The sequence below is a fragment of the Pelodiscus sinensis genome, chromosome 3 (assembly GCF_049634645.1).
Source record: "Pelodiscus sinensis isolate JC-2024 chromosome 3, ASM4963464v1, whole genome shotgun sequence".
NCBI lineage: Eukaryota > Metazoa > Chordata > Testudines > Trionychidae > Pelodiscus > Pelodiscus sinensis.
In genome coordinates, this window is record NC_134713.1 from 70,387,985 (window position 1) to 70,412,548 (window position 24,564).

The 24,564-nt window shown below is 43.1% G+C and overlaps 1 protein-coding gene across 1 annotated transcript in view; it reads right to left on the bottom strand.

The window, feature by feature from the left end:
- Positions 1 to 14,763, bottom strand: part of PNISR (PNN interacting serine and arginine rich protein) — a 39,043-nt gene extending 24,280 nt beyond the window's left edge. Inside the window, exons 1-3 of the mRNA XM_006118432.2 lie at positions 14,634 to 14,763; positions 4,546 to 4,650; positions 2,024 to 2,209 (exon numbers count right to left, since the gene is read on the bottom strand). Coding sequence (XP_006118494.2) covers positions 2,024 to 2,209; positions 4,546 to 4,633 — 274 coding nt within the window. The 5' untranslated portion in view covers positions 4,634 to 4,650; positions 14,634 to 14,763. The remainder of the gene's footprint in view (positions 1 to 2,023; positions 2,210 to 4,545; positions 4,651 to 14,633) is intronic.
- Between the last annotated feature and the right edge of the window lie 9,801 nt (positions 14,764 to 24,564).

Genomic DNA, 24,564 nt, shown 5'->3' on the forward strand with positions numbered 1-24,564 from the left:
CTGGTCTGCTGGGGGAAAGCGTCTCCTACACCGCTGGAGGCGGCGACAGTGAGGGAGGCTCCCTGCACTAGATGCACCCCCCCTCCGGTCGTAACTAGAGGTCCGACTTAAGTCGGACTGACGTAACCCGGGGACTGCCTGTACTCAAGTCCTGAGGGTGCCAAACCAGGGAACTCCTACCTGTACTGAAATGTATATTGCTTGCTTGCATCCAGCTTACCCACTAAGTCAGATTAAGAAGTCAGGTTACTGACAGAACAATTATTTACCATTCCTCCAATCTCAAACCTGATCAGTAATGATTTTATTCCCAAGTCATGGACAAAAATATTAAATTATATAAAAATTCCCTAGTACCCCAATAGTAACATAGACACTCAACAATAATTCAACATTTCTATGTTAAGTTCTTTAAGTTTACTATACAAGAAAGCTATTCGGAACTAGAAAAAAATCCAAAATCTTGAAAACATTATGCGGATTAGTACTGTCCATCTTATAGATGGCAACGAAGAACTTGATACTTGGGATGGAAGAACTAAGATGCTCTTAAGATACCTTTGCACTCTGTGGCTGCTCCGGAGTAGTTTGGACAGCCCTGACAACTGCCCTACTTACTGCCGCTCCCCTGGCTGCCCTGTGAAAAGAACTACTCAGACTCTCTGTAGTCCTGTATACTGCAGCCATGACTCCCCTGGATCTTCTGTGTCCCAGTTCAGGGACTTAGAAAAAGAGGAACAGCTTTGTGGTTTTCACCTTACATACATAAATTCCACCTTTCAAACTACTTTCTATACAACTTTGTGGTACATATGCAAGCTTAACCAGTGATGGTCTATTTAAATAAAGAATTCCACTCAGTTCACATAGGCGCATTTGCCAGCATGCCAATGGAACTTGGGGAAATCACTGTTTTAATCTTTTAAAATAATTTAATGTACATTTGCAGATTTGGGAATTCCCTCCTCCTCTCTTGTAGCTATAAAATCAAATGCAATTGTCAATGGCCCAATAAAACTACCTACAGACTTATAAAATGCATTCTTGCCAAATTTCATATTGCCATGACATTTTACAGATGTGCTAGATCTCTTTTTTAAAAATTAAAAAAGACAATGTTTGTGAAATAATTCTTAGCAGTAAAACAGCAATAATTCTATTTCTGTGCTTAAACTCATGTATTTTTTTTTTAAATGAAACTTTCAGGACAAAAATTCTCCTTGATAAGAATAAATGTATATGTTTCAACCAAAAATTAAATTTTTGAGCAAATTAAAATTAATTGAAAGTGACCCATTTTATTCTAAAAGTTTGGTTAATCTTAACTATGGGCACTCCATGAGTGGTGCTTATACATGGGTAGGGAAAGACCTTGGGAGAGAGGATAACCTCAAAAAACAATATAGATACAGTAAAAGTATATTTCACAAAGAGCCCTCTGCCCTTTCTGGTCTCCATCCAACCTGTTGTACCTTGAAGGAACATTACAGCAAGTATTCACCAGTCAAGTACTGGACAGAACTTTTTGACAGGTTATGCAACAACTTTGCCCAAAACAGCTATAAAAAAGTTGTAAGAGTGATAATAGATGGCTTCTTCCTCAGAAGCACACTGTGCCCTTAAATGCTCCAGCTCCTACCAACCTGGGAATAAGAAAGGAAACAAGTAATTGAATTCTAGGGAGGAGCTATTACCAAACATCCATTTACCATACTATATTAAAATTCAAAGACAAAACCCAACAAAGACTATTATATACACACACTCTGGCACCTTCGAAAATTTCAGATGATTATATATTGCTGTAAAATCTTAACGGTTGTACACCTTACCATCCTTGAACCAGCTCTGTGTTGAATGTAGACATGTTAGCAAAAGTAAGTGGATAATGTAGTAGGCAGGGTGACATCCACACAGAAAACAGAAACATGGCATAATATAAATAAATGTTCACACACATCAAATTGCCAGATAAAAAACTAAAACATGAGAGGGAGTGGGGAGGAAAAGCAAACAAACAAACCTGGCTGCCACATTCTGTTGAAGTTGGGATCCCCCTGAAAATTACTATGGTTGTTTGGGCCAGGTTCTATTCCAGAAATATCCTGTCCGTTTGGCATCATTCCCTGTTGTTCCACCACATTCTGCTGCCCCGAAGCTTCCCGTTGGGCAATCCATGCCTGAGCTAACGCAGCCCAATCAATCTGGCCTAAAACAAATTCAGAAAACTTCATTTCAGTATTTAAATTTGCAAAATACAGCTCTACTAGTGATAAATATTTTCTCTACATAAAAGAATCACTTGATTTATCTACAACAATTACCTTGAAGAAGACTCATGGCATATACTGGTAATTAAATTTTTATTCCAGATTGTAAATATGTCAATGTGTATATGAATACTGTTGCAATGGAGTGTCTTTACATATATATTATACTATATATCCCGTGTTAGTTTTTCTATCATTACCTGAATGAATGGTAGTTTTACTCTTGTTGAGAGTAAAGAATACAAATTCAGATTTAAAAAGATGTAAACTGCAAATTTTAAACTTCATGAAGTTGAGTTTAAGGAAAATATTGTAGTCTGTGTTAAAGTTATCTTTTATCTTCTTATAATGGTCTTTTGAGTTCCTACTCCTTCCCCCCCCCCCCTTTTCTTTATAACTCACATTTTTACCTTGTCTACTCTCCCAATAATGTTTTCTTAATTATTGTTTGTTCTGCTTTGATACCGGACTTGCTTTTTTTTGTTCCACATTTGTTCTCCTACCACCACTCCTTGCATTAAAGGAAGAGACCAGAACAGGAACTAGAAATAACTGAAATCGTGCCACGAAACAGCAGACAATAGATATTAGGTACTTCAAAAAGTCTTCAAAGTTAAAAACTACATATTAATTACTCCTGATTTTTAAGTGATCTATGTTCAGATGCATACAAGTAAGAGCACAGAGCTCCATTTGCTAGTCATCTAGTTTAAAATGAACATTTTCCATTATTCATGTATTTGTTGCCATACACTGTTGTGTTATTCTTATTTCATATATTATTTATGGAGGACATAAGTTTAGCTGTAAGAACCTTTTGCAGCCACATATATTTTGAGCACTTCTGCTTTTCTACAATTCCTATCTGTACCAATTTTTGTCCTGTACAACACTAAAATGAGTTATTTTAATAATTATACAGTGCCTTAAATCTGAAAAGCACTTTATTTTATAGAAACACATGCACAGGAAGGTTCAGGACTTGTTTGTGGTAAAGATTTAAATAGATGCCAGTTCTCCTGGTCCATAGTCCTCCAACCCCACAAGGCTCACTGTGGGCAGGAGGCAGCAGTCCTGCAAGCTGGGGGCAGCTCCAGCTGGGTTGGAGTGGACATCCCCTCCTCCCCGCCAGGATCCTCATTAAGTGCTTAACCAGTTAAACCTAACCATTTAACCGATTAACTAATTAAACGGGATTTTACATCTCTATTTGAGCAGGGACTGTCTTATGTGTTTGAAAAGCATGCTGTATACCATTTGCATTATTGTAACCAAAATAAATATTTGTTTACACAAAACAGCTTTCACTGAAGTGATTTTTAAACACATCTGCATGCACACTTTACCACACAGGCATTTTCAAATGCTAGGTTTCTCATGACTGAGTTTGGCCAAAAGCCAAAGTTTCTGAAAAGAAAGACCAAGAGACTTCAAGAATCACTAAGGTGACAAAAATCAAGAATACAGCAGGCTAACTGTTGGGAATAGACTAGGGGTGGGCAATAAAGTGGCCTTGGGCTGCCCCAGAAGGGGCTGAGCCTCGGGCAGAAGGCATGGGGCCAGGAGACTTCTAGTGCTCCTTCCCGTCATAAATCCTGATTGGCCTGGAGTGGGGAAGCATGTTAACTTCTGCTCCCTCCCACCCACCCTGGTGCCTAGAGAGAATCGCCAGCTGTTTTAAAACAGCTGGCCGTTCCCTCTAGGCACCACAAGGGGAGGAGACCTTGTGCTTTCCCCGCCCCAGGCCAATCAGGGCCTGGGGAACGTGGCAGCTAAAGAGAGCTGCCAGCTAGCAGTTCCCATGGATGCTGCGCACCCATCAGGGGAGAGACTTTGTGTGTTCCCCTGTCCCCAGGTCTCGATTGGCTGGGGGAAGGGGGAGGAGAGAGAGAGAGGACGCGGGAATGGCAGGGTGGCCATAGACTGGATCCACCAGCTTGGTGGGCTGGATCCAGCCTGCAGAGGCCCCTTTGCCCACCTCTGGAACAGACTATAGTCTGTCAATACTATACCAATCCAAGACAAATCAATTCGCTTACTTGTACTGTGCATATTAAACATCAATAGATTAAAAATTAAAAAATAAAAATTCTTATAAGCATCGTTGTGTCTAAGAATCATTATGGTCTATTTGTTCAAAAGAGCATCAGAAATCCCATTTTGAAATAGCTGATATAAGAAAGGAGTAACCAAAATCCTGCTATAATCCAAGGACTAAATTTCAAAAATTAAACTAAACTGTATTTTGACAGCACAAATCTAGTTATTTACTTACTTGGATCTTGCTGATGTTGGAAGGACTGCATCCACTGTTGCTGGTTCAAAGGCCATTGCTGCCAAGGCTGTCCACCTTGATCCCACATCTTTAACTCTATATATTCTACAATTAATAAAAAATGATTTTAGTTTTGAAGTTATACTCATGAAGTTTTACAAACGTGAGCCCACTACACATTGCACAGAGACATTTAATTCTTGTAAAGCTATGCTGACAAAGCAATGCTGGTTTAAGGAGGTTAAGAAGCGAGTAATTGGTAACTGTACTGCCTACATGATTGGTCAATAAGGGAAGGCTCTCTGTGCCAGATTGCACCAGGTCTGGGAGCTACCCCTGCTGTGGCTCTGCAGTTTAAATGTAGTAGCAGCTGAGGGTGCAGGCAGCCCAGCTTCTATATTTGAACTGCAGAGCCACAGAGGGGTAACTCCCAGAGCTGGTGCAAGCCACGGTTCCAAGACTACTGCAGCTCTGTATTTTAAATGTAGTAAGAGCCACCAGGCAGAGCCATGGAGGGGCTAATGCCCAGGGCCAGAACGAGCCAGGAATGAGTAAGTCCTGGTTTGTGCTGGCTATAGGACCACTGAAGCTCTGCCTCCCTTGCCCCCTCCCTCTGTGCACTGCAGAGACGGCACTGGCTCCTGCTTCCCTGCCCCCTTGCTTCCTCTAATAGAGGCAGCAGTGGTGGGGTGGGGAGAAGGGGTGCCAGCTCCCCAGAGCTGGTGATCAGGTTATCAGGCTTTTAAGCCAGTTCCTCCCAGCACTGGCTTCTGCAGCAAGAGGGGGGCAGGTGAAGTCAGCATATGCAGAGAGCCAGCTTAAAAGCTGCCTCCCCATGTGCATGGCTCCTACTACCCCCCTCGCACCTGTGCTGCTGCCTCTCTATCAGAGGAGGCAGATCAGGTGCTTGTGGGGAGCTGGTTTAAAAGCTTGCTCCCCACAGGCACTGGCTCCTGCTTCCAGCCCCGCCTCACTGCCTGTGATACAGTGATAGCAAGATGGGGATGGTGGTAATGCATTTCGTCAACAGGATTAACCAATACGCCCAGGCTTATCAGTTAATCGTGTACACGCGGACATCCATAACAAGGAATGCTGTTATCAAGCGACAAAGAAAGGTTCTGATGCTGAAAGCTGATCTGCACGGACTTTACTGGGGCTCCAGACAGACAACAGATTTTACCCACATAAAGTAACTTGTAGAAGTAGGACCAAAATGCATTGTATTCATGTAATTACATATAGTACAGGTAAGAGAAAATGCAATTTTGGAAGCTGTGAAACACTGTGCAGGCTTTGAACAAGACCAGATCAATTTTGAGATTATAAAAGGGATTACCAGCATGAATTTATTTTACTACTTAAACCACCTTTTTATTACAATAGGGCTACTCAACACACGGCCCGTGGGTAACATGCGGCCCACAGAATTTGTTTGCGGCCCGCAATGGTCTTCTGTTGATATGCATTTTAGTACAGCCAGTCCCCAAGTTGCAAACGGTCGACTTATGACCGTTTGCATTTATGACCAAAGCTGTCGTAAATGGCGGACCCTGAATTACAAATGCGATCTGCACTTACAAACAGCGTGGTCGCTTGTAACTCTATGGGGTCTCACATATGAACAAACCAAATTATGACTAATTGCTTGGTCCTTAACCAATTCTTAAGTCAGGGAGAGGCGGTAGTTCAATTCCTGGACTGTCATTGCTCATTAAAGTGCTGTCACATGGGTGGAAATTGGGTAAATATTGTATTTTACTAATATCAACAGACCTGACTTAAATGGGGCCTGTGTGTTGTGTAGTCTTGCCTTAATCTTTGTGTTCTTTCACACTGACAGGCACGAAGCTATTTGCATATATATTTGCATGTATATGCAACCACACTTAAGATGTGGCCCTCGGCATGAGCTGTGATTATCATTCTGGCCCCCCGAGCTTACAAAGCTGAGTAGCCTTGTATTACAGGAGTAAAAACAAAAATGTCATAGTTGCAGTAAGATACTGTACTATTCCATGGCACCACTTTAGGACATACTAGACTGCTAATAGCACAAAGACAGTGCACAAGTCAATAGCATCTTGATTAGGGATGTAATATCCCATTTAATTAGTTAACTGGCAAAACTTTACGTTTAACTGGTTAACCAATTAAACAGGGGCGAGCTGGATTGTCCCCCTTGCCAGCGGCAGGGGGCCCGCTCCAGCCCCGTGGGGCCCACTGCAGGCAGGGGGCTGGAGTGCCCCTGCCTGTGGCATGCTGAGCTGGCTGGCATGAGCTGCTCCAGGTGGGCTGGAGCAGCTCCCTGCCTGCAGCAGACCCTGCGGGGCTAGAGCAGCTCCCATAGGTTATCCATAACTTGTATGGTTGAGGGTTACTGGTTAACCATTCACATTCCTTGATCTGTAAATAAGAAGCCACTTCGTTTTTGTGATAACGGAAAGACAGAAAAAGTTACTTGAAGGGTGGATTGATTTAAATCATTGATTTAAATCACTAAAAAAATGATTTAATTCAAGTTTACCACTGATACTCATATTTCTTCAAACAATGGTGCAATTCTGATCACTAAAACATGTTAAACTTACAGCTCAATATAGCATTTTACCACAACTAAGAGGATATACTTCTGTGCGATATTTCTAGAAACTTGATTATTAATTTAGGAAATATTATATAATACTTATTACCTGTGTCAAGCTGCAGATGCAAAAGCAGTACATTAGGAATGGAAAGAACTAAATCATACAAACACTTATATTTAAGATTTAGTTCAATAAAATATTTCACATTTGCAATTGCAGCAGTCTCCTAAGTTGCCGGCTAACAGCTGTCCTTAAAATTTTTAATTTTCAAATTTTATTAACTCAACAAGAAGAGTCCTCAGAACACTAAATGTATGGTGAAACAAAATATAGGACTATGTAGCACTTTAAAGACTAACAAGAGTGCTACATAGTCCTGTATTTTGTTTCAGCTACACCAGACTAACACGGCTACTTTTCTATCACTATTCTAAATGTATGGCGTTCTTAAAACTTTTAATATTCTCTCTCCTATTCTGCACTCCCAGTGTCATTTTGATCAGATCTGAATCCAAGTTACCAAAAAATTAAGACTGACTTAGAGTGCACTTAATTTTGGAATAAGCCCCATAGAAAACAAGTATAGGATGGGGCTCCTTTTGAGAATGATGGGTTATGCTGAAGTGAAATAGAGAACAGATCCTCCACGTGATGTGGTGCTGTAGAAATATACCACTGGGAGACTATGGTCATCAAGCCAGTCTGGCTAGCTACGGGAGGATCACCTCAGTGTAGGAAAGTATTTTGTTACCAAAGATCCAGCATTTTGTAAGACCTGGTAATACTGTGAAGTGACAAGATTTTAAGATTATAGCTAGCAGTTAGTTAATCTGAAGCAAGTTATCTATTTTATCTGAAACAGACAATTAAAATAAACCCAATTCCAAAATTCCATGTGAAGAATATATCTAGAATGTGAAGTTGGGATGTAAAATCCCAATGAACCTAAAAGTAACATTTAACCTGTTAGCTGCTTAAGTTCAAGAATATATTTCCCTTCCAAAGAGAAACAGTGGAACCCCTTTGCGAAGGAAGTAAATAGCTGGAAAATACAGTTCAGTGTACAAAGAGATTCTGGGAGCTTGAAGCTGAACATCTCTCTTGCTGGCTACATTCAAATGTTAAGCAAGACACTTTCCCTCTAATAGAGTGGTACTTCAGTTTGGCATTTAGCAAAGGAGTAACTGGATATTAAAGGTTCAGGAAAGAATTTGAATTTCCTATGTGCCTACCTAGAAATCTGGTGCTGTAAGTAAGGATGCTAGATATAGAGTAATTGAATAGTCATGTAACCGCATGAATTCTCATGAGTTACACGACTATTTGGCTGCCGGTCCTGGGGACTATCAATGTGCTCTGGCCCCATTCCTGGGGAGACCCCTGCCACCATGTGCTGCCAGGGAGGAGCTGGTCTGTGAGGGGAGCCAGTTTAAAAACCAGCTGCCAGCACAGATCAGCTGCCTGTTGCTCCCCTGTCTGAGGGGCAGAGGGAGACTGAGCCTCCCAAAGACAGATCCTGCTGAGGGAGGGTTAGAGCAGTGTTTCTCAACCTTTTTTTATAAAGCACCCCTTTTTAAAAAAAAAAAAAAACCCTGTAAGTACCCCCTTTTGAAAAAAATAACTAGTAGCTACAGTTTTCAGAGACACACAATTTTTTTCTACCATCGCAACACATATGTTTGAACAACTTAATTACAGCCAGGCAGATGATGAAAGTTTTGGATATAAAAAGTACAAAAATAATAAAGCGCTGTAAAACTTACAACAAAAATTCAGTTTTCTCCAAATTTCAGTTGTGTTGAAGAACCCCCCCCCCCCTTCTCTCAAGTACCCGTAAGGGTACTTGTGCCACTGCTTGAGAAACACTGGGTTAGAGAGCGGAAGATGCTGCTGCAAAGCAGCCTGTTTGTGGCGACCCAGGCTGGCTGCGGACAGAAGCTGGTCTGGCAGCATCCCATACATGGGAAGTGGGAGCTCCCCGAGGACAGAGGCTGCTCCGCCTACCACAGAGCAGCCTCTGTCCACGGAGAACTCAGATCCCCCGTAGACAGGGGATGATGCCGCAAAGCAGCTTCTGCCCTTGGCAGGTCCAAGCTCACTGTGGACAGAGACTGTTCTGTGGGATACATAGCAGCCTCTATGGGAAGTCTGGGCACATGGCAGCCTCCTCCTCACAACTGCCTCTGATGGGGGGTGGAGGCGGGGGGGAGAAGGGCAGGCAGCAGATGCAGCAAGGGGGGAATGTGTCTAGTTGAAAAGATTAACCAATAAGCCAAATACATGTGTACAAGTTGACTATACATTGATACCCGTAGCTGTAAGTGTAATGGCATGTCTAGTGCTTTCCTATGGCTCAATTAACTCAACATCTATGGCAGATTATTGGAGCCAAGCACAACTGGCAAAATTACAGTGGGGACTTACCCACCATACAGCCAGCTCATTAGAGAGGGAAGCACAGAGATTACTTAAAAGACACCTATGTGCATCTCCCCCCAACATAGCAATGTGCTCTCTTCAGCCACAGCCAAAAACAATGGTCACAATATCCTATATAAAATAGTGATAGAAATGTAGCCGTGTTAGTCTGGGGTAGTTGAAGCAAAATGCAGGACAACAATAGAACACCACTTGTCATCACCTACAACCCCCAACTTAAACCTGTCCAACACATTATCAATAAACTACAGCCTATATTGGAACAGGATACCATACTCAAAGAGGCTCTGGGAGACAGACCCATAGTCTCCTATAGACAACCACCTAACCTCAAGATGATTCTTACCAACCACCACAGGACATACCACACTAATACCAACCCTGGTACCTTCCCTTGCAACAAACCCCGTTGCCAGCTTTGTCCACATATTCATTCTGCTGATACCATTATTGGACCTAACCAAGTGAGCTATAAGATCAAGAACACATATTCCTGCGCATCCAGAAATATAATCTATGCTATCATGTGCCGAAAGTGTCCGTCTGCTATGTACATTGGACAAACATCTCAGACACTTCGCCAAAGGATTAATGCCCACAAAACAGATATCAGACAAGATCACAAAGAGAAAACAGTTTCTTGCCACTTTAACCAGAAAGGACACTCTCTAAATGACTTAGCCACCTGCATTCTGCTACAAAGACCTTTTACATCTGCACTTGAAAGGGAATCCTCTGAACTGTCATTCATGTTAAAATTCGACACTTACCAACAGGGACTTAACAAGTCTTTGAACTTTCTCACCCATTACCAAGACAGTTTCCCCAATTATCACCTGTAATACCATTAACTCACAAACATCCCACTCTCCCTACCTTTAATATCAGCAATTCACAGACACTTACCTTCCTTCCTCCCCCTTCCCACCCCCCCGCATCCCCCTTCTGTTCTGCAATGTGATTTGTCCTTTTCATATTTGTTCATTTTTTTAAATTCTATCCTTTGGTATATATGGTTGTGACTACTTTCTTCCACTATTTGATCTGAGGAAGTGGGTCTGGCCCACGAAAGCTCATCATCTAATAAACCATCTTGTTAGTCTTTAAAGTGCTATATTGTCCTGCATTTTGCTATATAAAATAGTGATAGAAATGTAGCCATGTTAGTCTGGTGTAGCTGAAACAAAAAACAGGACTGTGTAGCACTTTAAAGACTAACAAGATGGTTTAATAGGTGATGAGCTTTCGTGGGCCAGACCCACTTCCTCAGATCAAATAGTGGAAGAAAATTGTCACAACCATATATACCAAAGGATACAATTTTAAAAAAATGATCACAACGAAAAGGATAAATCAAATTTCTGAACAGAAGGGGGATGGAAAGGGAGGGAAGAGGGGGAGGTAAATGTCTGTGAGCTAATGATATTACAGGTGATAATTGGGGAAGCTATCTTTGTAATGGGTAAGATAGAGTCTTTATTCAAATTTGCGTGTAAAGTGTCGAATTTAAGCATGAATGACAGTTCAGAGGATTCTCTTTCAAGTGTAGTCTTAAAAGGCCTTTGAAGCAGGATGCAGGTAATCAAGTAATTGAGACAATGTCCTTTCTGGTTGAAATGGCAAGAAACTGTTTTTTCTTTGTGATCCTGTCTGATATCTGTTTTGTGGGCATTGATCCTTTGGCAAAGTGTCTGAGATGTTTGTCCAATGTACATAGCAGACAGACATTTTCGGCACATGATTGCATAAATTATATTTCTGAATGCGCAGGAATGTGTGTTCTTGATCTTATAACTCACTTGGTTAGGTCCAATAATGGTATCAGCAGAGTGAATATGTGGACAAAGCTGGCAACAGGGTTTGTTGCAAGGGAAGGTACTAGTGTGGTATGTCCTGTGGTTGTTGGTAAGAATCATCTTGAGGTTAGGTAGTTGTCTATAGGAGACTATGGGTCTGTCTCCCAGAGACAGATTATACGGTTAACGATTACATGCAGGCTCCTGGCCGCACTCTGCATCAGCGGGGTGGCAGCTGGCTCCCCAGGAGCACGGCCAAGAGCCGTCATGTGCTTGGAACTGCCTTAAAAGCCAGCTGCTGCCTGGCACTGCTGCCTCTGTCTTAGAGGCAGCAGTGTAGAACAACAGCCTGCTCTACAGGAGCAGGGATGCAGGCGGGAGCCAGTGCGTGCTGGGAGCCAGCTTAAAAGCCGTTTCCTGGTGTGCATTGGCTCCCAGGAAGCCAGCTGCAGCCTCGCGAAGCTGCCTCTGTAACAGAGGGCAAAAAATGGACAACTGCACTGTCTTATATGCATTTTCTGATGTTTGGTGAGATAAAGATGAACACACTCAGGTAATTTCAAGTCACCATAACCTGCCATATTTCTTCACCTGTCTGTGGATTACATAACCTCACAAATCTGTGACTAATGTAACAAACATATCAAAACTCTTCTTAAATTCTTATATAGATGATTACATTGATATATAAACAGCTGCAGGACTGTAAGTTTACACAAGATTTTTTTTAAAAGTTGTGGTAAAAATTCTACTCAATTTAGAAAACATTCAGAAAAAAATTGATGGGTGCACAAAGAAGTGAAAACAAGACATCCCAATTGAGAGAACTGGCACTGGATTTTTCAAGAGATCATCTAACATACTGCATTTCTGAATAGTACGATCAGTCTATTTTTAGACTGTAATATGCTTCCTGAAGAATCTGTTTTCTACCGAAACCAAGCATACTGATGAGGTACACTGCTAGATACATAAGTAATATCTGTGCACCAAAGAAGGGAACTCTTACAATACTTGGCTAGCAAAATAAATGTAAAACCCATCCAAGGCCCAAGGCAAAATGTAACCTGTCAATAGTAACCTTATGAATTCATACCTGATTTGCCAACCCCGGAAGGAGAGAAAGAAACTGGAGGCACCTGCCCCTACAAAATCTTACTTTGCATATGGATGAACCAAATCAAAGGCCTAACCTGCTTGAAACTGGGGGTTTCATTTTAAAGCAAGAACATGTTACATTCCTCCCCATCCTGAGCGGAAGGCTTTTATTGTGTATTTCAGAGAAGACAATTACAAGCATGATAGTAACAGAAGAAATAATACATTAGACACTATGAGGTTACATTTCTCCAAATCAGACAGCTCCCAGTTTTCAGTGGAACAACGGCTACATAATTAAGGACCCAAACCCTCAGTCCTTATTCACAGCAAGCAGTACATCACTAAATCCTTACACATCAGGGTAATTATGTTCCTAGAAATCTGTGTGTATACGAAAATGCACAATATAAACTAAGAATAAACAGGAAAAACAGTATTACATTCCCATAAATGATAAAATTGTCAAGTTGGGGGCCTAAGGGCTGGGTGTGTGGGACTTGGGAGGGATCACGGGGTACCAGTTCTGGGGAGTGCTCACCTCAGGGGATTCCGTGTGTCTGCAGGAGGCGAAGATGTGACCAGGCGGCTCTGCATGTTGCCTCTGCTCATAGACAACACTCCGGGAGGGAGGGGGGCAGCGCATAGAGCCACCCTGGCCACATCTCTGCCAGGAACAGCAGGCATGAGGAGCACTTTCTAGTGCCCCATCTCCTTGCTCTGAGCTCCCTCTATACCCAAAGCCCTCTATCATGAGCATGCTACATAAAAATAGTACACACAACATAAAAGTAATAGGTCACTAAAACAAAACTATGATATGTAAAAAATGGGTGCTACATAAAGATTTACTGTATTCATACACGATGAGAAGTACTGTGGCACCTTATAGACTAACAGATTTATTGGAGCATAAGTTTTCGTGAGCAAACATCCACTTTGTCAGATGCATTTTGACCACGAAAGCTTATGCTCCAATAAAGCTGTTATTCTGTAAGGTGCCACAGGATTTCTCATTGTTTATGCAGATTCAGACTAACACGGCTACTCTTCTGATGCTTGTGTTCACACAAGCAGTCCCGCTCCATGGAACTGCAAGTGTAAGTATTACTCACTCAACAGGAGTAAAGATTGAAAGCTTGAGATCTGATTACAGCATTTAGAAAAGTTACATCTCTGCTGAGCTGTTCAACTAAGTATAGGCATTTTGCAAATTATAATATTGGTAATACTGCTCCTTAGGAGCCATGAATGTAATGATCATCAGAAGTGAAGATGCAACACAATATATATTTCATATTAAGCATTTAAAAGAGTTATCCTGTTAATTTACCAGTTATAGAATCCTAAGGCTGTTACTGAAAAAAACCTCACTCGTAAGTATTCATGCGTTGGTCATTAGCGCACCAAAATAACACTACATCACTGTATCAACAAGTATTACAGCTAGCAGCTGAAGCAGCTCTCTTTAAGCTAAAAAAAGAAGGGTTTGTGTTTTTCCATCAGGCAGACCATGAACCTAGCTCTACTGCTACTCACTGTCTTGCAAGTGAACAAGGCACAGCCCGAGGCAGAACCGTCTCTGCGACCTAAACACAGCACAGCCTGAGTGTATGCAAACCAGTAACCAGGATGGCTCAACTACGGTTCAGAAGCAGCCCTGGACACAAGGGGCAGGTCTCCCACGCCTACAGGCACACGGCAGAGACATCAACAAAGGGTTTCCCTTCCCGCTTGCATAGCACCGTGTGCCACGCGCTCCAGCCCATTGGGTTCTGCCCAAGTTGACCACTCACGCATGCGCAATACGGGATTATGAGACCCGTCTCCATCAGTATCTTGCATATCCCCCCGCCCACCCTCAGGACAGCAGCGCATGCGCACCGCGAGAAACTGGGGACCACTTTCTCCAGTCACCTCGGTTGTACCCCAGCTCTCTCTCGCAGCGCATGCGCAAGTGCCAACCGCCACGGGGGTGCAAGATGCTTTTCCTCATCGGAACGTAAATCCCCCCCAAGGGCAGAGGGAGCCTCGCGCTAGCCACGAGCTACTCGAACAACCGCGCCGAGCGCCCTGCAGCTCCTCCCCCCTCGGCTCCGCGGGGCGGCGGTGCCGGTCGCTGCAGCCCCCGGTCTCTGCGAGAAGCGCCGCCCGCCCAGTTACTTACATGCGCCCTCTCCTCCCCCCGCCGGTCACAAGCGGAGCTGCGACGTCTCCTTCACCGCCACCACCGCTTCCTCCCCCCTTTACTCCTCGTCTTCACGAACAAGACAACATGGCGCCCGCTGGCTTTCACCCGGTAGTGAAAAGTGCGTCACTGAGCTGACCGCTTCCTGGGCAGGGTGAACGCTCTCGGCCGCCATCTTTAATGTGGGCAACAGACTGGTCGTCGGCAACGCCTTAGCAATCGCCCTCTTTACTAAGGGGAAGGAGGCTTGCAGCCATCTTTAGCAAGGGCAAGCTCCACGCCTAACCCGCCTACCGAGGGTGACTGCACCGCTGTCACGCCTACAACGTAGGGCGGAGAAACCCCTGTGGCTTCGGCAGCGACCGCAAAACGCTGCTGCTGGGCAACGGGAGGTATCTTGAACTGAGCTACAACAGCCGCCCGATCAACTCCTCAGCCTCTCTCCCCTCCCCACTCCATGCTGCTTTCCTACAGCCTCACCTGTGCCCCCTTCCATCTCTGCCACGTGCCGCCCCCTACTCCGTCGCTCCCCCAGCCTCATCACCACACCCCACCCGCTTCACCCAGTCTCCCTCACCGTGACCTGTCACGCTCCTACCTAGCCCCTACACCCCCACACAACGCCTGTCCTCCTCCCTGATCCTCCCACACTTTCTACCCCACTACATGCTGTACCCGCCCCACTCCCACAATCCTCATTCCTTACCCACCTCACCCCGACCTATATCCGCCCTCGCAGCCATCTCACACCACCCCCTTTCTCATAGCCACCCTATACCAGCCCCTATTCCTCACCCACACAACCTGTACCATACAGATCCCTCAACCCTCTCCCCAGGTACACCATCAACATTTACCTTCCTCTTTGTATACATTCCCACCCCAACCCATTTCCCTCCAGGCAGACACACTTTTGTCTCATTCCATACTCCTTGCTGCACACAGACCTCTTGCTACATCCTGTATCCTTCTCTTCACTAAAACACACCTCTGTTCACCATAACTCATCCTCTTACACACACATACATGCAACCTCTACACTTCCTACACCCAGACAACCACAACCTATAGCTTTCCTTACATAGATACTCTTGCCATAAGCCAAAGCTGGTGTCATCTCTGGCCTGTTGAATGATGAGGTCGCGTGCTGAGAAAATGTGCACTGATGCCCAAATTGCAGATGTCCTGAATAGGGACCTGCACTGAGAAAGCAGCTGACAATGCCTGCGATCTCATAGAACAAATGATCAGGTTAATTGGAGGCGGAGCACCTGCCTGATCATAATACAAAGAATAAAATTCTCTAAGCAGAGAGAGGAAGGCCTCCAAGCCTATTAGTTACCACTATAAACAGCTGGCTAGATCTATAGAATGTCTCAGTCCTTTCTCTGTAGAACACTAGGACCTGCCTCATATCTAATGAGTGAAGACATTGCTCCTCTATTCACATGCGGTTTCAGGCAGAAAACCAAACTGAAAATTGCTTGACTGCAATGGAACTGTGAATCATTTCCAGGAGGAAAGAGATTGCAGGTGTAAGTGCACCTTATCATTTAAAAAAAAAAATCAAGGTACAGTGGTTCTGATGTGAAACATGGAGCTCCAACAGCCTTCTGACTGACGTGATGACCACTGAGGCGGCCATCTTTTAGAAAGATGTGTTAATGAGCATGTTACTAGCAGCTCAAATGGGGAATACATAAGCTTTGATAAGATGAGGTTTAGGTTCCAGGAAGGAATGGGTTCTCTAATCTGAGGGTATAACTGCTAACTCCTTCAGGAAACAGACATCACACAGGAGAAGAGACACCTGGAGTGAAGAATGTGACAGCGAAATTGGGCTCTAGGAAGACCAGATGGAGAACTGCTTCTATTTTGCAAGGTAAGTAACCTTGATAGAGAGCTTCTTACTACCTAACAAAACCAGATCACCTCCTCTCCCAGACTGAGAGCTAAGGTTTGGATGGGGCAACCGACTGTGATCAAGTCTGGATGTAAAGGAAGCAGATGTGGGGCTGCCACCGAAAGAGCAGTGGTGAACTAGCATGGCCTTAGCCATGCTGGAGCTATGAAAATGATTCAGTCCCAGTTGCGCTTGATCTTCATCAGAACCTCATGGACTAGCAGAATAGGGGAAAAGCATAATACAGCTGATTTATCCATGGTAGCAGGAAAGCATCCAAGAGATACCCTGGGCAGTGACTTTGCCATGAACAACACGAGTGGCACTTCCTGTTGATCTGGATAGCAAAGGTGTCTATTAGGGGATTTCTTTAATTGACATGTTTTTGTTACACTATCCCAATTAAATAGTAAAAAAAGTATGGTCTAGAAGGAGTTTTCAGGAACACTTTGTGGACACGTCTTAGGGTCAACTACAGTACCTGAAAAACTGGCCAATTGTATGGCTGTCGTGGCGACAACTACCCGAAGTGTGGAAAACTACTCCAGACTTCAGTAATTATTGATTTCTGAGGTGTTTTACTAATCACTTGTGAACATCTGTTAGTACTCAATACTAAAAGTGCAGTTTTCGATGAGAGCATACTCAGGCTAGGTCTACACTGCAGGCTTCTTGCACAAGAACTTCTTGTGTAAAAAATCTTGCACAAGAGTGCATCCACACTGCCATGTGCTTTTGCACAAGAGCATCCATAGCAGTGTGGATGCTCTCTTCCTCAAGAAAGCTCTGATGGACATTTTAACCATAGGGGGTTCTTGTGCAAGAAATTCATGTTGCCTGTCTACACTGCCTTCTTGTGGAAGAGCTCTTACACAAGAGGGCTTATTCCTCATGGGGAGAGGAATAACTCTTCCAGAAGAAGCCCTGTTTTCCGATGCTATACTGTAAATTTACTTGCTCAAGAAGATGCGTGCAGTGTAGATAGCCGGCAAGTTTTTGCGCAAGAACAGCTGTTCTTGTGCAAGAAGCATGCAATGTAGACACAGCCATATTGTTTGTTCTAGTCTGTCAGTTGGACAGCTGTGTGTGATTTATTTCCTGCCACCACCTTGACAAGAGTAATCGTTAACGAGAGTTTTGGGTTTAAGAACACCAGTAACAGGCCTGGAAAAGCGACTGTATGAGATGGATGCTGGACTCTACTCTGCCTTTAACTAATTAGTCACCAAGATATGGGCAGACATGTACTTCTCGTTTCCACAAAACCACCTCCACTACCATCATTAATTTGATGAAAACCCACAGAACAGTCTGTAGGCTGAATAGGAGTACCATGGACTGGTTGTGTGCGAAGCTCACAACAAATCTAAGTAACCTTTTGTAGTGCTGGAAAATCTATATGTAAAAATAGATATCCTTTAAATCAAGTGCAGTATACAATCCCCATGATCCAGAGAGGAAATTATGGAAGCCAAGGAAACCATGCAAAACTTTGGCAGGGCATCTAGCTGTGGAAGTGGGGCAGGTCTACAATAGGTTTGAGACTACCCTTGGCTTTTGGAATTAGGAAATAATGGGCGATAGAATCCCTTTCCTCTTAAGTTTTGTGGAACCTCTTCCATAGCTCTTTTGACATTTTGGACCAAAATTTGCTTGTGAATTGCATCTGCAGGATTCCTGATGAGTAATAGGAAGGAAGGGTGTGAAATCGGGATAGAAATATGGGTGTACTCCATTTCCACCATGCTCAGTACCCAACAGTTTGTGATGACACGGGACCAGGCATTGATGACATGGCATATGTATCTGAAAAAGGAAAGGTAACAGGATCTGATATACCTGGGACTGGTATGGTGAGCTCAAGGGGCTATCAAAAGGTCCCATTTGATTACTGAAAGGAAGGGAGAATGTGAGACAGTAAGATAAACTCACAAACATTTATTTAAATAACAAGAAAAACAGCTTGGTGATTTTGTGTCTGTTAGGCATTAAAGCCCAGGACTCCTTTCCCTCACAGATAATGATTAAAATCTCTCTCAGTATATTAGAGTGCATCTGTATCTGTGTCTCTGCAAGTCCATTTGTTCAGGAACTCTTCCTAAACAGTAAGAAGTAGGGCCACCAAATTTGGTATGCAGCTTCCTCTTTTAACTTAAGGCAAGGTCAGGGTTTGGTTGTGCTAGGAGAACCAGAATGTCACAGGAAAAGACTGTTTTCCAATCATGCAAAGGGAGAGGTTGCTGTTTCCAGGGACACGATATGAAAGTGGTGACTGGGGGCAGCACGCCTGTAGGGAAGAATTGTCCTGTTGAGTGGCAGCAGTCAAGGGACCAACAAGGGAGTTACCAGCAGGGCCTACAAGCACACTGGTAAGTACCGCCCCTTACACAAATTATACATGTGCAGTGCAGGACTGCCTTCTAGTTCGAGATTCAAAGCCCCGCCTCCCACGCCCGTCAGGTATACCTTTCAATCAAAGAGGCCCAGCTTCTTTGCCTCTGTTATTGGGAGCAGGTCCTGCACTCTTTGTGGTTGGCCAGATAAACCACCAATATCCTGGGCTGAGAGTGCATAAAAAGGTGCTTGTATCCTTCCTGTGGGACAAAGTACATCTTTCCATACTCTTGAAGGTTGGTAGTATAGTAGATGGGTTTTGCCAAAGCACCTCGGTGGTGTTTTGGATCATCTTAATGAGCGGCAAAGCAACTCTAGAGGAACTTTCCGAGGAAAGTATATCCACCATGGGGTTTTAGTCGTCGGTAACCTCCTCTGTGACCATATTGTGGTTCTCGGCTGCTTTTTTGGGGAGGTCCTGGTGGGCTTTGGAGCTTATAGTCAACAGCAATAAGGTAGTGCTCATCACTGCCTAGTCCAGCAAGGAAGATGAGGAAGCCTTAAGAGGGATAGTATCCTTCTGATTCCCTGGTGGTAGAGAAGCTGCTGACACTAGTGTTTGTGGTGGTACACCTGGCGCTTGAGGTCCTGCAGCAATATGTTTAAGTGACTTGGGGTATTCCAGGACAACAGATGTTACAGATGGAGGGCACAGGCAGTAGAGACCACTAAGGCAGATCTGGAAACCTGATCCACCCCAGTTGGTAGGCTCACAGTGTCCACAGGGGCCATTTCACTGGGTCTTGCCATTGGGAAGACCAGGACACCATCGCTACCGAGGGTACTTCCCTTTTACAGTGCCGAGACAGGTTCCAGGATCTCCAGTGGTATTCACTTCTACTGACATGGATGACTCAGACTCTGTAGAGTATTCAGAGCTGACCAAGGAGGGGGGGATATGGATGGTGCTGGGGAGCAGTACTGAGGCAATGGAGCTGTATCATAGTGGGTTTTGCCATGATGCTGGATGAGAGGCAGTGCCATCATTGGTGCTGGATGTGATGCAGTAGTGTGGTATGCAGTCTACTTTCTATTTTAAGACATTGTAGATTGTGTCTGGTGCCACCTCAATGAGCCAGTCTTCTGCACTTGGGAGTGAGGTCTGTGCTTCTTGTGGCAGTTAGCTCTTATGGCTGGGGTTAAAGCGCATACTATATTAGAAAGAGTTTGTCTTTGGTTTCTCTCATGCTTGATTCTGGACTTAACACCCTTAAAAATTCTGCACGTCATTTGTGGCCCTCTCCTGTGCACTTTAGACAAGCAGCATAAGAATCCCCTCTAGGCATAGGCTTGCACCACAAGTCACACTGTTTAGTGCTCCAGCAATGGGAAAACTTTAATGGGGGGAACATCCTAAAGTAAATTTATTAACTACAATGAAACTAACTCAAGTGAGAACTATGTATACAGAAAGCTAAAAATGACTTGAAAACAAGAGATCAGTTGTTCTAACAACCATCACTGGCAGTAAGAAGGAACTGAGCAAGCAGTGGATTTGTAGGGACCTACTTGCACCATTATAAAGGCTCCACTCAAGGGGGCTTCACAACTGACCCAACGGGTATCGCTACAGAAAAATCTTGCAACGATCATGCACACGGTGAATGCACACACACCTATTGGAATGGACATGAGCAGTCATTTGAAGAACATTTAATTAGGGAATTAATGTTCCAATTCTGTAATGAGTTCCACACGTGCAATCAAACCCTGTGCCTATATAATTGGAGTGATTAGTTATACAGTTCAGAAACCAGAGTTTAATACAACCGTAAACAATGGGTTTATATATATATTATGAATTCATGTAAAACTCTCTATAAATAAATGTAATCAAAATAAATGCTTTCAAACAATGTGCAGTAGTTTTTTAATTTTCTTTTTAACAAATAATATTACTGCAGAACATTTTGTATTACAAACATAATGGAACAAAAATATGAAGCTGCAATAAATGGAAGAAACATTTTTAATTAGAATGTATTTCTGGTCTATTAAAAATACTTATTCCATTGACATTTTATATGTTTTCATCCCAACTGTAAAAGTACAGTTATAAGTAGCCTCATTTATAGCATGTACAAAATAAATTCTGCTTAGCTTTTTTGCACAATATTATGCAAAGAAAATAATTTGTCTTACAGACACTATCAATTTAAAAATTACACGGCTTTCTGAATATGGTCTTATCTGTTATTATAACAACTGCCTCTTAACATTACTATGACTGAGAAAAAAAACTAGAGAATTTTTGTTTACTTTGTGTACTTAACAGCACTTTTTGAATAATCAGTTTCCCATAGTCTGCTTGAGTCTTTTTACATAGCAACAGGAAAAAGAAAAAACATTTAAAATGAATGTCAAAATGTCACTACAAAAAAAAAAAATCACAAAAATAGAGGCGGTCAGCTGTGCTAATAAACTACTTACTGATATCTTAGAAACTGTTTAGGTTGTAACTCGATGTTGTAAAACTTTGTACAAATACATGTGTAAGAAGCATGCCAGAAACCAACTACCAGTTGGTGAAAAATGTGTTTCATAGCTACTAGTATATCAACAAAAAGCTGCTTTATCAGGCCATTGCACAACTGTGTATGTTAAATTGTTAAATACCCAAACACCTGTTTTACAATCTATACATATGCAGTAAGTCTCCTCCATCTGCCCTCCCTATCTGCCACGCTGGAATGGTGTGATTTCCTCTTCATAAAGAAGATTTTATAAATTCAACAGCTTAGTTTCTGTTGTTAAAACCTCTTTTCAATGTAGACAAAGACTCATTGACCTCTGAAGTATTTCAGTTTGTAGTATTATTTGAATGTAAAGTCTATAGGAGAAGAAAATGATGACTAAAATATACAAGACAACTCAAACTTATGATGACTTTGTTACCCTGAGTGTAATTTTTATGTGAATAAGGGTACACAAAATGGAGTCTGTGAAACTGCCATTTTGTATAAGGGACGTCTTTATCAAGTGTAGCTTTCCGCCAAAAGAGCAGCATTGCACACGATACTCTATGCACTCATCTCAACATCATGTGCACTCGTCATTATAGTACTGCACCCCTCACCAAAGCTGCACTCATCCCTCTAATTCTATGCACACAGCCCTAAATCTTACATTCCGCACGTCAATCCCTTTTCTCGCCTCACGGCCAATAAAAGGCCTGGGCTGAGGAGAGTTTGGGTTCCTTTGGTCCCTCTTGCTCTTTGGGTTCCTTAGGTTCCATACCCTTTTTGTTCCTGTCAGATTGAACATCGTTGGATTAATCGTTTGTGGTAAAGCCTTTTGGTTTTGACTTGTGTGCCACCACGTGTGGAATCATCTCACGTACGGGTTTTTGAGCTACAGTCATTACTTTTGGACTTAGACTTTATCAGCCATCACCACCACCCCACTTCCGTACCGGACAGATTTGTTGACAAGCCATCCATTCCTGTATCCTGGAAGAACCACTACCCAACGATCAAGGATCTTCCGGCAGCCCTCGGCCAGAAGGTGAGGATACTGCGTTGAGGGATCTCCCAGTTGGTCCTCCTTTGAGGCTTAAAATTAGCCAAGAAGCAGTAGGTCACAGGCGCCTATCGCCTGACATTTTGTAACATATCTTTTTGTATTGGGATCTTTTTTTATCTTCTTTATATCTTGGGATAAGGTGGGTTATATTCATTGCTCCTGTTTTTGCTGTTTATATTCTAAAATACATGGTTTGCCCCTAAACTTTGTATTGCCTGATTACTGGATCAGTAGTCCGCCAGTGATAGAGATACGGATTACCAGGCAAGCCTCGCTTTTGATTCAGTGATCAGTTATAACTAGTCAGAGCGATTCTAAATCTATTCTAAATTAACGTTATATCATTCCCTAGGTAACTACTTCCTAAATCATTTTCATACTTGCTAACATTTGAAATCCACAAACAGGGATATTTGAGGAAGAAAAATAGACTTACTCCATTGAAATTCTAGAGGTAACCACTTTTTGTAAAATATAGGGATGTACATTCTAAATTAAGAGTTACTCACCCTGTGCAGTAATGATGGTTCTTCAAGATGTGTCCCCCTGTAGGTGCTCCACTCAGGTCTCGGTGTGTCCTTGTGCTGCTGATCAGAGATTTTTGCCTAGCAGTGCCTTCCCACGCTGTGCATGCACAGTCACCATCTCGCACTGTTTTAGTTTATTAGGTGCACATGCGGCGCAAGCCTCCCACTGTTCCTTTTCTACCTGAAGTCTGATGAAGGACTCCAAGTAGAGAGGAGGAAGGGAGGGTAGCGGAGCACCCACAGGAACACATATCTTGAAGAACCATCGTTACTGCACAGGGTAACAACTTCGCCTTTGAGAGGTGTCCCTGTGGGTTCTCCATTCAGGTGACTTAGTAGTAGTACCTGCCATACAGTGAACGGCATTGAAATCATATATGTGAAGAAGCAAGGACTGCATCTTCTAGAATGGTGAAAGATATGGGTCCTTTCTGTAGGGCATAATGTTGTGCAAAAGTATGATAGGAAGACCATGTTGCTGCTCTACAAATGTCCACTAGTGGCACATTATGTAGGAAAACAGTTGATTGGCCATCATGTGTGTAAAGTGTGCCCTAATAATCAGTGGTGGTTCTTTCCACAAAGCTGGTAAGACGTGTATATGCAGTTTTCAATCCCCTTGGAAATCCATTGCACAGGGATGGCTGTTCCCTTGTGGGGATCAGACAAAGAGATGAAGAGTCTGTCTGACTTCCTGGTCTCCTTAATTCTAAGTAAAAAGCAAGAGCTAGTCTGGAATCTAGAGTGTGCAACATGAATTCTCTCGGAGAGATGGGAGGTTTAGGAAAGTAAATAGGTAATTATATGGGTTCATTCAGGTGAAAGTCCGATAAAACTTTGGGGAGAAACTTGGGGATGAAGCCTGAGCATGACCTTATTCTTAGTAAATAGTAAAGGTAGTATATGGTGGGTGAGCCATGAGGGCTGTGGGTGAAATCATAGCTTTGTCATCAGATGTGCGAAGAGTGAGAGATCAACTGGTTCATTAAAAGCCGTGATAGCAGAGAAATGGATGCGAACTGAGCTGATGGAGAGGCCTGCGTTGCAGAGATCTATCAAGTACTCCAGTACAGTAGGTAGGGGAGTGGCATTTGGTTGTAATTAATGAATCCTACACCACTCCTGAAAGCATTTCCATTTGTGTTGGTAGGTGTATCTTGTGGAGGAACGTCGACTATTTAGTAGGATCTGCTTAACTTTCTCTGAGCAGGTAAATTCTTCATTTTGGAACCATGGAGAAGCCATGCTGTGAATTTCAGGGTTTTGATGTTCAGGTGGTGAGTCTTGTTGGGTTAGCAACTAGGGACTCCTGGGGAGAGGAATTGGTTGAGTTACTGACAGGTGATGTAAGGGAACCAAGCTTGTCTTAGCCTGTAGGGAGAGATCAGAATTACTACAGCACGGTCCAAGTGTATCTTGTTGATTACTCTGGAGTTGATTACTCTGAGTGGGAAAGCATAGAGTAGGGGAGCAGTCCAGTGAATAGTGAAGGCATCTCCCTCCGATCTCTTGCCCTGACTTGCTCGGGAACAGAATCAGTGGCATTTGTGGTTGGTTGCTGTCA